Source organism: Heterocephalus glaber, unplaced genomic scaffold, assembly GCF_053883595.1.
Source record: "Heterocephalus glaber isolate CG9 unplaced genomic scaffold, H.glaber_assembly_v1.0 deba00001594, whole genome shotgun sequence".
Lineage (NCBI taxonomy): Eukaryota > Metazoa > Chordata > Mammalia > Rodentia > Bathyergidae > Heterocephalus > Heterocephalus glaber.
The window spans coordinates 11,478,731-11,493,310 of record NW_028258369.1 but is presented as its reverse complement, the minus strand read 5'-3'; the positions used below and the strand labels follow the sequence as shown (position 1 = coordinate 11,493,310).

General features: G+C 40.8%; 2 protein-coding genes across 10 annotated transcripts in view; both read right to left on the bottom strand.

The window, feature by feature from the left end:
- Phka2 (phosphorylase kinase regulatory subunit alpha 2) overlaps window positions 1-5,450 on the bottom strand; it is a 67,251-nt gene extending 61,801 nt beyond the window's left edge. Inside the window, exon 1 of one of the 4 annotated variants that reach the window (XM_004866151.4) lies at window positions 4,750-5,450. In XM_004866151.4, coding sequence (XP_004866208.2) covers window positions 4,750-4,827 — 78 coding nt within the window. In that variant the 5' untranslated portion in view covers window positions 4,828-5,450. Of the gene's footprint in view, window positions 1-3,776; window positions 4,697-4,749 lie in introns of those variants that run through there. The other 3 variants (XM_087193671.1, XM_087193670.1, XM_087193668.1) reach the window with 3 other exon arrangements.
- Window positions 5,451-9,165: 3,715 nt separating this feature from the next.
- Window positions 9,166-14,580, bottom strand: part of Adgrg2 (adhesion G protein-coupled receptor G2) — a 131,102-nt gene continuing 125,687 nt past the window's right edge. For all 6 annotated transcript variants that reach the window (XM_021245344.2, XM_021245348.2, XM_021245351.2 and 3 more), the window contains 2 exons: window positions 13,840-13,992; window positions 9,166-10,869 (listed from right to left, as the gene is read on the bottom strand). In XM_021245344.2, the coding sequence (XP_021101003.1) occupies window positions 10,685-10,869; window positions 13,840-13,992 (338 nt within the window). In that variant the 3' untranslated portion in view covers window positions 9,166-10,684. The remainder of the gene's footprint in view (window positions 10,870-13,839; window positions 13,993-14,580) is intronic.

Genomic DNA, 14,580 nt, shown 5'->3' with positions numbered 1-14,580 from the left:
GTTGCCATCTTGAGCATCTGAATGGGTGGTGGTATCCAGATTTGTGATTCAGAACTACAGTTTTTGGTGAAGTATCTGTCATCTAGTAACAATATTCTTTATCCCTAATAATATAATTGTTTAAAAATTTAAATCATACTCTGTATGATATTAGTAAAATTACATCAACTATAGCTTGTCCCAGTAGACTACTTTTAACCTTTCAGTATTCTGCTGAGGTTTTGTCTTTAATAAACTACATATACCTTTTAAAATACTTTCCATTGTCTAGCTACTTTAAGCATTTACATTTATTGTGATCACTAATATAGCTGGACTTACTTGCATCTCCTTCTACTGTCCTTCATATTTGCCATGATTCCCCCTCCCCTTTTCCTTTCTTCTCTCCGAATGAACAGATTTTCTTCACTGTATTCCTCTATTGCTTTAAAAGTTATAGAATCTATTTATATTATTTTAATGGTAACTCTTAAAACATTAACTCTAGACTTAAAAGACATAATAATACCTGTATCCTCCTTCCTAATGTGATAAAAGCCTTTAACTACAGGCTCCTCCCATTCTTCAGCTATATTATTATTACATTCTAGTACTTAATTATCTTTTTTAACCCTCCCCCAAATTGGTCTTTATCACTGCTGCTATTTGTTCCTTACTCCATGTTTTACTTATTCTATTCTCATTTTAAATTCCATTGCCATTAAATAGCAATATTAAGTCACTATTCTCATCTCTTAATTATCTGCTTTATTATATCCAATAATCTGTAGTTATAGTGAATACTACTTTGACCATCATTTTTCTTTCTGATCCATATTCTCTTATGAGTACTTCATACATTATTAATGAGCCTTCAAACAGAGGTGTTATTGAAGAAATATACAAAGTATTTTTTATATGGGCCAAAATAAATCTCGAAATTTCCTATTCTTAAGTTAACAAATTTTTGAAGATAGTCTCTAGAATGTATATTTACAAAAATCAAACTTGCAAAAAGACCCTTAAAAAGACACTCTTTCCTTCTTTGTCTTAAAGATTAAAATCCTATTTAATAGTATGTATATTTGACAAATGATGAATGGAAAAAGTTCTCTTCTAGAGATGCAAGAAAGGAATTAGTTGACATGTTAGCTGATATGAGCAAACAATTGTCTCTAAAGGAAGAATACTGATCAGTTTGACATATTTATGATGGAATGATTTCTAACCAGGGAAACCAAAATAAGTGATATCAAATTAAAAAGCAAATCAGAAAAAGAGTTCAGAGCTTTTACCAAGTGACATTAAAAAAATGGCTCATAAACATCTGCACGTCTACAGAAGGTGGAGAGATGGGTAAACTTTAGAAATATATATCTGCCTAATGACACTCAGAAGAAATGAGGCCCTAAATGGGTCAGGACTGTACAACTGTGGAGACTAGTTGTGGGGGGTGGGGTGGGTGTAGGGTGGGATTAGATGGGAAGGTGTGTAATTCTGTACTTAGAGATTCATGAAATTTCTCAGCAAATTATACCTGAGCACTGTATTCTGGCTAACCAGAACAGCTTGATGATACAGTCAGGAGGGGACAAAAGCAAAAGTGAGGGCCTGTCACCAACTACCCCCAAAATAAATACAACTAAAGGCTCAGACAACTTTTTTTTAATCATTAAAATGGGGAGGAAAGTTCAACCTGCAGATTTGCTTTAGTGAGATGACAGTTATTTTGCTCCTGAGGGAAAAGCCTGTACCAAAAGATGGGCCATTAGGATGGCTCAGACCTATACAAAGTTCTTTTTTACCAACAATAATTGAAGGGTACTTTTCATGCCCCTGAGATACTGGTTGATGTAAAGGAATAAAACTGATGAATACTCTGTACTTACGATCTCGATGGCATGAATGGAGCAAACCAGTCATATTCAAGGACCAGGAGGCAATTAGCAGCTGTATCAGGCCCTTCAGGAAAGGAAGTATGACGGGCCAGAGTGGTCATATGAGGATCATTAAGTACTAATGTGTGGTTGACATCAGTCATAACATCACCAAGAGCACTCACTACTTATTGATGGCCCACAAGGTACCAGGCAATGTACTAGGTGTTAAATTTTTTCTTTACAATAACTCAATATAAGCAGATGTATTATCCCTATTTTACAGATAAGGGGATGGACTAAAGAACCATGAATGAAGGTTACATATGTCATTCAAGGGAGAGGATGGGATTCAACCCCAGGTTTGATATATGCACCAAACTTCATCAGTTTTCCTTATAGCTCCTTTGTTCACAGTAATGAAGGGAAATGCTTTTCAACTTGAATTTTAAAACACTTTATAGGTGTAACTATAATATATTGCAAAAAGAAAGGCAAAAAGCAACCCTCTCTTCTCTACCTACTCTTTCAGCTCTCAATTTAAATATTATCTCTTGAAAGACTCTTCTCCGGCCCTACTGTGACCATTAATCTTGATCTGTCAAGTTCATTGGATTAAGAAATACCTAGCACAGTGACAGTGAGCCTTTTAGAGCTTTCAATGGCAACAAATAGCCAGCTGCAGCACATATGCCATAGGTTCACCACCATTGGGTAGCAGACTAGTAGAGCACGGCCCTGGGTATGTCTGAAGGGTCATGGAGGAGTAGCCTTGGGTATTGTATACAGTCCCTTGCCATTCCTCTCTGACACCGTTTTTCTGCTCTGCTTCCCAGCCACCATGAACTAAGAGCTTCACTCCACCATAGCCTTCTGTCATGATGTTTCTGCCTCAGACCCTTCCCACCACATACTGAATCTCCTGAAACTGAGCTAAATTAAACCTGTTCTCCTTTAAGTTGCAGGTATCAATTATTTTGTCCCACTATGGGAAAGCTGACTAATATACCCACCAAATTCAGTTAGGGGTCCTTCCACACAGCTCTCCAAATGAAGATCATAATTGTTCAGGTGCAATCCGAAAAGGCAAGAAACTCCAGAAATTTAAAGTGTTTTCATAAGCTTGCAGCAGGCTGGTTTGATAGTACAAGATGACTTGAACTAACATGAAACTCTTTTTGGTCACTGCTTATCTTAGTGTAGATATTCATAGTCTGATGTGGAAATAACAATGTACGTATGTGATTAAAGGGTGCTGCCCAGACTCTGCTGCAGTTATTATACATTTTAGCTCACAGTTTCAGGAGATTCAGTACATGCTCTGCTGGGGAGCAGAGCAGGTGAGCAATGCCAGAGAGGAACAGGGGAGGGGACATATATGCATATTACCTTTCTAAAATCAAATATTTCTGGCTTGCCAACCATATCTGGCTCAAAGAGTTTCAGATAAGGAACTTTGGACCTATACCTTATGCAAAAAGGTCACTGCACTACATCCATTTATTCTTTTTTGTAAGTCCAGAACTCTGTACAATGCCTTGCATATAACAGATACACAATAACTATTTCCTGAATGAGGGACTGTCTTAGTTACTTTTTCTCCTTGTTGAGATGAAACACCCCACACCCCAAGTTAAAGGAGGAAAGGTTTGTTTAGCTCACGGTTTGTAGAGGTTCATAATTGGCTGTCTCCAAAGCAGGGTGGCTTGGCAGAGGGGCATCACAGAGGAGAAACAGTTCATGGCAGGCAGAAGGCAGCAAGCAGCAAGCAACAAGTGGCAAGCAGACATTAGCCCTCTTTCTGTACTTTATATTTTATCCAGGTTAGGGTGGGTAGCACTCACACTTTGGGTGGGGCCCCCTTAATCCTACCCAGAACTATGCCAAGCCAATCAATGGACTAATTAAGTAATGACATACCTTTAATACCAGCATCACACACTCTAGATCCAGTCACCTCTGAAAAGCCCCACCTGATTGCATGAAGCTTTGGGAGGACATCTAGATACAAGCCACAAAAGAGACCATGTCTGAGAAATAAGCTAAGAAGGAAAAGTGGTCAGTGGCTTGGGACTGACCATGGCTTCCTAACTTGCAGGCCAAGCCTGTCTAACCACTGAATGCCATTTCCTTCTTTGATTCTGAGGCCCCTAAAAATAGTTGCTGTTGATTGAGGGCAAGGAATATAACTGCTGTCTTCACTAGGAATAAAAATAGTTCATTGGTCTTACATTAGGGACTCACACTTACCTTTAGCAAAACAAAGCACAACGAATATGTTAATATTTCATACCACATGGGCAGCTTCACAGGACCCCTTGAACAAGAGGAGCAGAAGACCGGTCTTTGTGTCCGACTCTGGCTACATGTGGTAACCTTGAGTTTTCTTATCCATAAAACAGCAATCAGAGCAGGCCCTGGGGTTCTCCCAGGTGGTTCTTTAACAAGGTAACTCTTGGGAGTAACAGTAGCAGTGGCCCACACCACAGACCTCAAGAATTTCTTCACATGTCTACTATCTCCACAGTCCAGTTTACCCCCCTCATTCAGTGTGCGCTGTTCAATCTTAGGCCTGCTCTCTCATCCAAAAGCAGCAGAATCATCAACACAAAAGAGGCATTTTGTACCCAAGACACCGAGGGGGCTCATTTTGTCCTAAACAATGGTCAAAGAATTCTGTAGAGTTGCTGCAACAGCTGCAGGGTCCCCTGATTCGTAAGAACTCGGTGGTAATGGGGAGATAAATCACTGGCTAGCAAAGGACTCGATTCAAACAGGAAACCTCTTAACTGCAAGCTCTCAGGTCACAAGAGGGGTCAAGGGTCTGGGAAAGAGAATGTGTGACACGAGAGGCAGTGCAGTGGGTTCCCTTGGAGGGGGGAATCCTCCTTACCTGGTAGCAAAGGATGGTTTGTTGCACCAGTCTTGCGTACCCGTCCAGGCGGACCCCGGAATTGCTCCTGCTGCGCATCTCCCCGGCGCTTATCGGCCCTGGCGCCCTGAGCTGCAGCCGCCAGATCTGGCCCTCAGTTTCAGTCAGTTCTCGGGATGGGGTGGGGCAGAAGCGAGGAGCTCGGGACTTTTCAAAATGATAGAGCTAAAGTACGACTGGAAAAACAAGCCAACCAGACTTTCGCCCGGCTGGGCGGTGCGGGGGCGGAGACGAGGGCTGGCGCTAAGGCGGCTCCGCCTTCAGCAGGCCTGCAGTGCTCCTAGTGGTCGCGGGTCCCAGGAGAAGCCGAGAACAGGGTACCCGGCCGGAGGATAAGACCCCTCGACGAGCTTTTTTTTTTGTCTTCAGGCGAAAGAAGAGGGCTCGCAGGCTCAGGTCGCTGCGGAACTCTCGGAACCCTCCGAGTTACGGCCTGAGGGGGAAGGAAAAGGGAATGGCCCGCGGAAGCAGCAAGCAGCTAACCTAGCTCTGGGCGGGAAGCAAGTTGCCTCCTTCTCCAGATGAGGCCAGAAAAACAGGCCCTTCGACGGTGGTCACCTGGGTGTCCTCGATTCCCCAGCCCCCGCCCCCCCAGGCCTGCGCCCGCCCGCGGCGGAGCTGAACCCGCGGAGCCCGACCTGAGTGACACTGATAAGGGAACCAGCCCCCGCTGCCCTAGAGGATGTCACAATCCGCCCTAGAGGACCGTACAACGGCCTTAGCTCCGCCCTGCCCCCACGAACCCTAGCCCCGTGCCCCCCCCCCCCCCCCGTAGAGCTCAATGCGCAGTCTCGCCAGAGGCGGAAGAAAAAGGAGCGGCTGGCGGGAGCTTCAGAGAATCTGGCTCCAAGCCGGGGAGGAGTCTGCTTTGTCCCAAGGCGATGAGGAGGGCCCAGGGCGGGCCGCCAACCCCACCCGAGGCCCGAGAGGCTCAGCCATTGCCCTCCGTGGCAGCATCCCTCCAAAAGCCGAGATCGTAGCCCCGCCGCCGAGCGGATCAATCCGAGTGGTGGGACCCACTCTGGAAGGGAAAGGGGGAGGCCGGGACGGGGTTCCCTTAGCTACACCCTTGGAGCCAGCGTCCAGCTTAGCCACCTGGCCAGGTGCGCACTTCATCTATGGGACTGCAAGTTGAAACTGGGCTTGTTCACCAAAATCTGGCCCACATAGGAATTCTATTGGTCAGATAATGCAATTAATGCCTCCACAAGCTCTTTTCTAATCTCCTTGCATTTACTGGCATTTAAACCATTGGGTCCTTCCTCCTTTACTGCCTGAAGCCCATTTCCCATTCTCTGAATTCCTATAACAATTTCTTTAGCAGATTAGGACTTGGAATCAATTCAAATTCCAGTTCTGCCATGTATAAGCGGTATAACTTTTGGCCTGCTGTTTTAGATGTTTGAACTTCAGTGGTCTCCATAATGTTAAGTGAAATAAATCAAACACAAGAGCTTAAATATTACATGTTTTCTCTCATATAAGAAACCCATGCTTGTAATCCCAGCACTCCGGGAGGCTGAGGCAGGAGGACTGCTGCTGTGAGTTCAAGGCCAGCCTGAACTACACAGAGAGATCCTGTCTCAAAAAAAGAAAAAACAAAAACCCGAAAAAATAAAGAGCAAAATAAAAGATAACAGGAAACGGAGATAGATCTTTTGCAGACGGGGCACCATGAGATGGAGGGAGAAGGGGTGGAGGGGAAGGGAACGGGTAAAAAGAATTAAGATGTTATGTACATGTACCACCTCCCCATAATTAATCATTATGTACTACAAACATGCACTAATAAAAATTTTTAAAAAGCACTGCAATGGTCTCATTTGTTAAAGTGGATAATGTCACCTGCCCTGTAGGGTGACTGATGATCAAGAGCACTTAGCAAGCCAGGCCTGACAGGGCAGGCCTGTAATCCCAGCACTCTGGAAGGCTGAGGCAGGAGGAGAGAAAGTTCCAGCCCAGCCCAGACAACTGAGTGAGTCAGCGAGCACCTATCTCAAAAAATAAAAAAAATGACTGGGGATATAGCTAAGGGCAAAGGCTCTAGGTTCAATCCCCAATACTGGAGTGGAGGGGGACCGCTTGGTACATGCCTGGCTCATAAGAAAGCACTTAAATCAAATCATATTTGCTTTCAGCATCATTTGAAAATTATGCATTACCTCGTATTATTATTTGTATTTAAATAGGGATGGAGCGTATCTTCCTAGCTGAAGTATAAATTACTCATTAAGACAGTCGAATATCTCCTACCATATCTGGTACAATGTTGAGCATGTGGTTACAGCTCAATTAATACTGATTGAAAGAGTGACTCAAAATCAGTCTTGCTCATTTGGGTCCCCTTTTGACCCTTAACCTAATTCACGTCAGATATCCCAAAACATAAATCTATGCCTTTACTCTGCCTCTCAACGAGAGGCTCCAACTACACATCAACTCACATAGTTTGGCTTAGAAAAATATACTGTCTCTTGAATTATGCAGCAATGCAGGTATGTACCTCCATGCGGAATTTGCTACGGTCTGAGGGTAAATAGAACTAGACATTAGGCTATCATAATTAACTCCCTTTTGGAATTTGAATATGTATTTTTACTTCAGTTTTCATGTATTCTTCTCGAGCTAAAAGCAGAGATCACTGTTTATTTTTATTATTTTTGTTGTTGTTGTTGTTGTTCACATTAGGGGCTTCTTAGGAATCTATTTTACAGGTCAGAGTCCAAGGTGGAAACCAGTAAATCTTTCTCTTGGAGGGTTCAGGTCTTTGACTCTAAAAAGAACTCCATCTTTTGCCCCAGAGGAGAGGGTGAATTATAAATCAATTTGCTAAAAATAAACTTGAATTCAATTATTTCTATGACAACTTAATTTTAATTGACTGGAGCTCAATTTGTTTTCATTACAACACTTTAAACAATGTGGAATTTGTCTCTGTTGTAGCTTCCTATAGCTAGTGTGAGACTGAGAGGTAAGAAGAAGAAACACCAGGGAGCATAAGATTTCTTTTCAATGAGGGATATACTTATTAAATATATTTAAAAGAATATATTCTGGAAGAATATATATTCAATTTTGATCTGCTCTGACTTCTTGATGCTGTATCTGAACACTAAGGTAAAAAAAAAGAGTACACTGATAAGAATTCTTCACATTCATGATTATGTTCTTCTTATGCCCACTTAGTTTTCTTTTTACTGTACTTCAGACTCCAGCTATAGCAACAAGGAGCTGAGGCAGAGACAAACTGAACAGTCCTTCACCACTGTTATGGAGACAAAAATGACACCAAACAAATCCACTAGGTGAAGTGGTCATTCACTAAATAAGATCTTTATTGAAATAGTCTTCTACAATCTGACCTGCCTCCTAGATGACCTTGTTAGACACAATCCAAGCCATCAAGTGGAGCAGTCTTTGAGAGCAGTCATGATACAGTACTGCTCATTGAAGTCAATGAAGTTGCTGTGTAGATTAATGATTGCAATGTGTTTGGGGGGAAAAATTTCTCCAATGTTCTGAGGAAACAGTTCTTCAAACAGTGGCCACTGCTCTGATATTCCTTGCCTCCTAATAATGGCACCGCCTCTGTCTGTTCACAATAGGGTATCAAATTGTGGGGCCAATTTTAAACCCAAAGTAAGATGCATCTCTGTCTTGTCCTATTATCTCTCTGAAAAGAAGGAGGGGAGGGAGGAAGAGGAAGAGGAAGAAGGACGAGGAGGAGAAGAGGAGGAAGAAGACACAAAATATAATAGGAAGAATAAGGGTGGGTGGAATCTAAGCAACACTAGACATTATGTTTCCATTTGCATACATTATGGCTACATAATCTTCTTCAGGAGATTGACTTCTGAAGTCTCACTCCTTCCCCCAAATCTAGAGTGTTCCACATCACCTGCTAGATCAATTCAGTACTCAGCCTTTGTGTGGAAGCTGATAATCTTGGAAGGAGAGATTGCTCAGAGACCTCTTACCTGGGTGGAGCCATCTTCTCCCATTCGTGGCTACCACATTCTAACCAGCAACCCAGAGCCCTCCAAATCCTGTCCTCGCCATCTGGAAATCCTACTGTTTGATACCGAGGAAGCAGACACTTAGATGAGATCTGACTGAGTCTTATATATTGCATGGCAATATGCATTAAAGAGAGACTCTTGAAAGAGCAATGGGAAAATGGGAAAGAGACCTCAGAAACTGATATAATGATGCAGGACAACCCTTGCTCCAATTTCACAGTCCGAGGATGCTTGCTATTGCCCCAAAGATACTCCTGTTGCGTTGTCTTCATGAGGTACTGGTCACCATTTCCGTGCCATACCACCAGGGAAACATACTGCAGATAATTTCTCTTTGTAAAAATCATCAAACTTAAAGGACTTCATTGCAAATTTATTTCATTGATTTTTAACATTTGTGTCGATTTTAACACATAAATACAAGGAATTAAATAAATCAGAGAAGAAATATTGCAAAGGTGAATCAGCACTCACAGAAATGTATTATATTATTACTATGGTTAGTCAGATACAACATTCTCTTGAAATATATGCAAGGGAGCCCTAGTGAAAGACCTAACTAAAGGGTTTTGAAATGTTCCTAACAAGGGCATACTCGAGGCACTGCTCCAGCAGGGGTAGATGGGAAGCAGGATGACCCTATATAACTACCAGTAGGAGCAATTAGGGTTTGATATATGTAGAAACAGCATCTCACAGTATAGTTTACTGTTCCTAGTAGTTGCTCCCCCTTGTCACTATACACTCTTCAAGACTTGACATGTTTTAAAAAATAATTAGAAATCTGGCTGAGCCAGAGTGTACCAGTTGTATCAAGCAGTTGCCTTTTAAAGAATAGCAATATGATTTGTTTCATATATACTTATTTAAAAAAGTAATCCTATTCTATTCCTCGCTTCTGAAAGGCTCTGGGTATTTGAGAATTGGCAGTGTATGTATCTCCTCCACATTCACAATCTTCCTGACATATGGTCTGGATTAGAGTTTCATCCCTCCCTGTGACCAAGGTATTAAACTGAACATCTTGGTGCAGATTCTATAATCTGATCATTAGGGCTGAAGTCTGGGGATGAGTACTGGTATTGAACGTTACGTGTAGTTGCACAGATCATACCTTGTATAAAGGTGCACCCAAGAAGGGCTAAAATACGGCTCCACTCTTTGGCAAACCATAAACCCATGGGGGCTGTGTCTACCCAGTGGGGACACCTTTTTCTAACTCACTCAAAGGCACTGTAAGAACTAGCTGTGGCACTGTCTGCTTACATTTTTCCAGTCTGACTATTATTATTTCTTGATTTCAGTGAAGTTTCTGTATTTCACAGCCCACATAATCTCCAAAAGGAGCTTTAGAATTCACTGAATCAGGATTTTCTGAGTTATCACATTAGACAAAACAGCACAACCACAATTCTACAAAAGAATAAATTTACACAGTAGAAAATAAATATAAAAAAGGTAGAAGTAAGATTTTTGACACGTTGGTCACTAGAATTTAGCTTATATACAACAAAGGCATGCACAACTAAACTCACCAACAGGCTGAAGTCAACAGTTGCTTTCTAGGATGTTATCAAAGATAGCTTTTTTAAAATGTGGCTGAAAATTAATTATTTTTTTATGTGAGTATAATTCTTACTGTGCTAAGACCAATCTTCTTTTAAAATAAAGGATAGGAAACCAAATCACAAGTGTCTTAAGACCATGATAATGTCTTGGTTTCCTCTTCTAATAGTAACCATTGCCCTCAATTAGCTTATGTTCCTTCAGAGGTTGCTGAGTATAAGTTGATTTTCATTCATCTCACATTGTGTAAAAGGTAAAAATCGGGCATTTCACACCATTAAGCATCATTCTTTGACTTTAGAAAAGAGGAATCACATTTGCTCAATAAAGTGTAAGCTTCCCCTCTTCGAAGTCCTTCTGAGAGCCACACGGCTTTTACCATTACAAGGCTCTTCTTTCTCATTAAACATGTGCTGTTTTCCAGTGAGATCATGAAGGCACACATCTCCATTCTGAACACTGAAGGAAACACCATTCCTCTCCGTGGAAGCATTCCCTGTATAAAGAAAAACAAAGTCGGTGTCATGAAGTAGCCACAGAGAGCACTAAAAAGAAAACAAACGTAAACATCACTTTAATTTTAAATATGCACATATGAAAAATATCTTTGTAAATATTTATGATATATATTCATATTTCATTTATTTTTCATTCTTTCCCTAAAGTCACTGAAAGTAAGCATGACAAACTGAAGAGTGAGTCAGAAATGATTTTCTGATGGCTGTTCTTTTGGGGTTTTTTTGATGAAATGGTCAAAATATGAAGCAAAGCACAACATTTTATTTTTAAAGGCCCATTTTCTAGCTCTGATTGAATATATACACTTCACATATGTATAAAATAACCTAAGGTAATATTTTGGTGTCCTCAAAAAGGTTAAGGTTAACAGAGATACCCATATGTACCCTTAAAGTTTCTTGGTTCCCTAACATTCCTATAAAATGAAACTTTGTACTAGCAGAGAAACGCAGAGCAACCAGCTAAAAACATCATGGCAAAAAAAAAAAAATCTCTCTTTTACTATCTCTAAGTCGTTCTATCTAAATCAAGGCAGGACTGATTCAAGCTAGGACTGATTCCTAAGAAGAGACCATGGATTCGAACCCAAGAGTTCACCTAGGGGACAGCTGGGTCTTCAGTTGCATCTGTGGTTTAGACCTCAGCCTCCCTCACCCTGAGCAGGCCCTGGATTGTAAGGGACACCAACCTTGACTATTATACCTTTGGGAGACCACATAGAAAGCTGAGTAAGCCCATTTGTTAGTTGGTAACATAATGAGAAAAACAATGATGATACTAGCACCGAGCACTTTCTAAATATTACCTCATTTCTAACTATAGGGAATGGGTACTATTATTATCTCTATTTCACAGATGATGAAACTAAGGCTGAAGAAACTAAGTGCTCTGCCATGAGTCAGAAGTGATAGAGGCAACGTGATGATTCTGCTTCCAAATTGTGAGCTGTGGCCCCATGTGATGAAGGCTTTAAGGCAACTTAGATTAGATGCATGTCATATTTATGCAAACAAGGTGGGAGATATGGTTAACGCAGCTCCATCTGTGCCACAGCTCAATAAGGCATGTGACTGAGGCAGCTGTTCTGACTTAGGCATTTAGTCTGAGGACATTTTGGTGCAAGAACAAATTGTCCCAACATAATAAACAAACCAGCTGCCCCCTTCTTTTTTGAAATTGCCAAATTCTATTTCTCATTTGTCCCAGATCCTGGTCCAAGGACTGACAAATCAGGGATGTTCACCCCTGACAGGCCTATTACAACCTGAAACAGCCATTCTGATGACCCTAAAACACACCCCTCCCTCACTGTAAGGCATCAAAAATAGCTGTGTCAAACAGCTGTGTCAACATGTGCTATTTCTGTCAAATCTGATTCCTCAAAGAATGACAATACTGACAGAGATAGGTAGGTGGAACTTTGAGCTCTTTCTAGAACATGGAAAAAGAAAACATGTGGTTATGGATGAAGAGCCCCAAACACATAAGGCTTCTGGATGGACCAGCTCACTCCTTTGATTTCTCTCCTTTCTACCTGTTTTCTAATACCATCAACCAGCCTTGATTCCTACCTCCTTTACTTTATTTACTTACATCGAATCATTCCTGAAATAGCTATTTGGCAAAGAGCCCAGAGCTTTCCTTCTGGTATTGACAGTAAATATCTAAGGCCATATGGCACCAGTTTCTCATCTTTTACAGGAGTAGTTCACAATGATGGGTAAGTTTATCCTCCAGAGGACATTTGTCAGTGTCTGGAGACATTTTTGGTTGTCAACAAAGGTGGCAGGGCACAACTGGCTCTACAGGATAGAGGCCAGGTAGATGCTGCTCAATATCCCATAATCTCACAAAACAGAATTATGGAGGCCCAAATGACAATTGTGCCTGAGGTTGAGAAATCTTGATTTCAAGGCATCCAATTGTATTTTAAAAGGCTAGACATCTGAACACTCTGGGAGGCTGAGGCAGGAGGTTCAAAAATTTGAGCCTGGCCTGGGCAACTTAGGGAGACATTGTCTCAAAATAAAAAATTTTAAAAAGGGCTGGGGATGTAGCTTAGTGGAAAGGCCCTGTGTTCAATCCTTTGTACTGCAAAAAACAAAAACAAAAAAGTCTAGACAAACAGCCTCTGCCCCCAATCCTCAGGAGACTGGAAAACCATTTGGTATGAACCTTCTCACAAAGTTATTTGAATTAGTCTTGAAAAGAACTGATATCCTAAAACAAGGGGAAAAAGGCAAATTTTCTAAGGAAGGAGAAAGCAAACTGTCAGAATTTAAGTTTTTATAAAATGGAAAAGATATGTTAAGAAGCAGAAGGCAAAAATAGGTAAGCCTTTATGAGTAATGAGGAGGCCAGTCTTATGTAAGAAAGAAAATGTAATGAGGTTTTAGCTAGAAATATCAGAATTAGTGAGTAAAGGAGGCACAGCAGCATACATTAGTGACATATATGGTAACCAATACTGGTCACAATTTGTCTTCGAGTATTTGATTTATTCATGGGGATTTGGTTGCTGTCACAAGGCAGCCATATTGTGGGAAAGAATTAAACATAAAAAGTGAAAAACAGGAAGGCTTAAAAGTTTTGAACATGTGTACTGTTATAATAAAAATAGAGTCTTATGGACTATTTTAGGTACTGCTCTCACAGAAACAGCACAGCACTGACATCTTTTGGTGATATTTAAATTAGGATTTGGAACATTAAAGCTTTAGGCCATCACCAAGTCCCATTACAAAAAATTAAATCTTAATAAAGGTTGTGCAAGTATTTGCTCTAAAATAAAAAAATTGGACTAATAAGCTTTCTCTTTTATAAGGGAACCCCATATTGATCTACTAGTCATATATCTAATTACTCAGTTTGCTTCGCAAAAACACCACTAAAGGATAAAACTACTTTAAACACTAGCTTGAAAAATACTATATTGAGACATACATACCATTCCCGCTTGCGTGTACTGAACAATCATGATTCACTAGTAGTGTGGTGGAGTTAGTGGAGTTACTACTTGACTGTAAGGAATTTGAAGAGCTGGATACTCCTTGGTTTACAGTCTGCTTCTTTAAACCATTAGTAGCAGTTTTACTCCAGTCTACAGCAGAATAAGCATTACAGAAAAACAGGGTGGTATGTTGAAGCTCAAATGCAAGAGACAGATTACAGTGCAACAAGTTCTAGCAACTGATTTCTCACTCCAAGATCTTACAGAGAAGTCACACGTTTCATAGGTTGGTGTGATAAAAGGTACTTTCACTTAGACTATATACATTTGTTCTTCAAATGACTGCCTGGTTCAAAGTAACCTATATTCTCCTAAAACTAAAAACCAAGATAATTTGATTGTGTCTATATATATCCACTGAATTAGGTAGTAAATTCAGAGCCTCCTGCTATCCTAACAAGAGCAGGAATCAATTGTGTTGCAATGTCTGATCATTCTTGAATCCATACAAATAACTGACCTATGCATACTGCCATTCCACAAGTACAGAGTCTGGTGCCTCCAGGTACTGCAAAGGTAGTACTCAAGCAAAAGGAATCCAGCCTTTTCAAATAGTACTTCCTTTTTCATATTTTCTTAAAAATGAGCTATTTGCTCTACTACTGAAAGGGAATGGGTGAAAATAACTTCAAAATAACCCAGTGGGTGTCAAAGTTTATATACAAAGTCTGGCCAGCT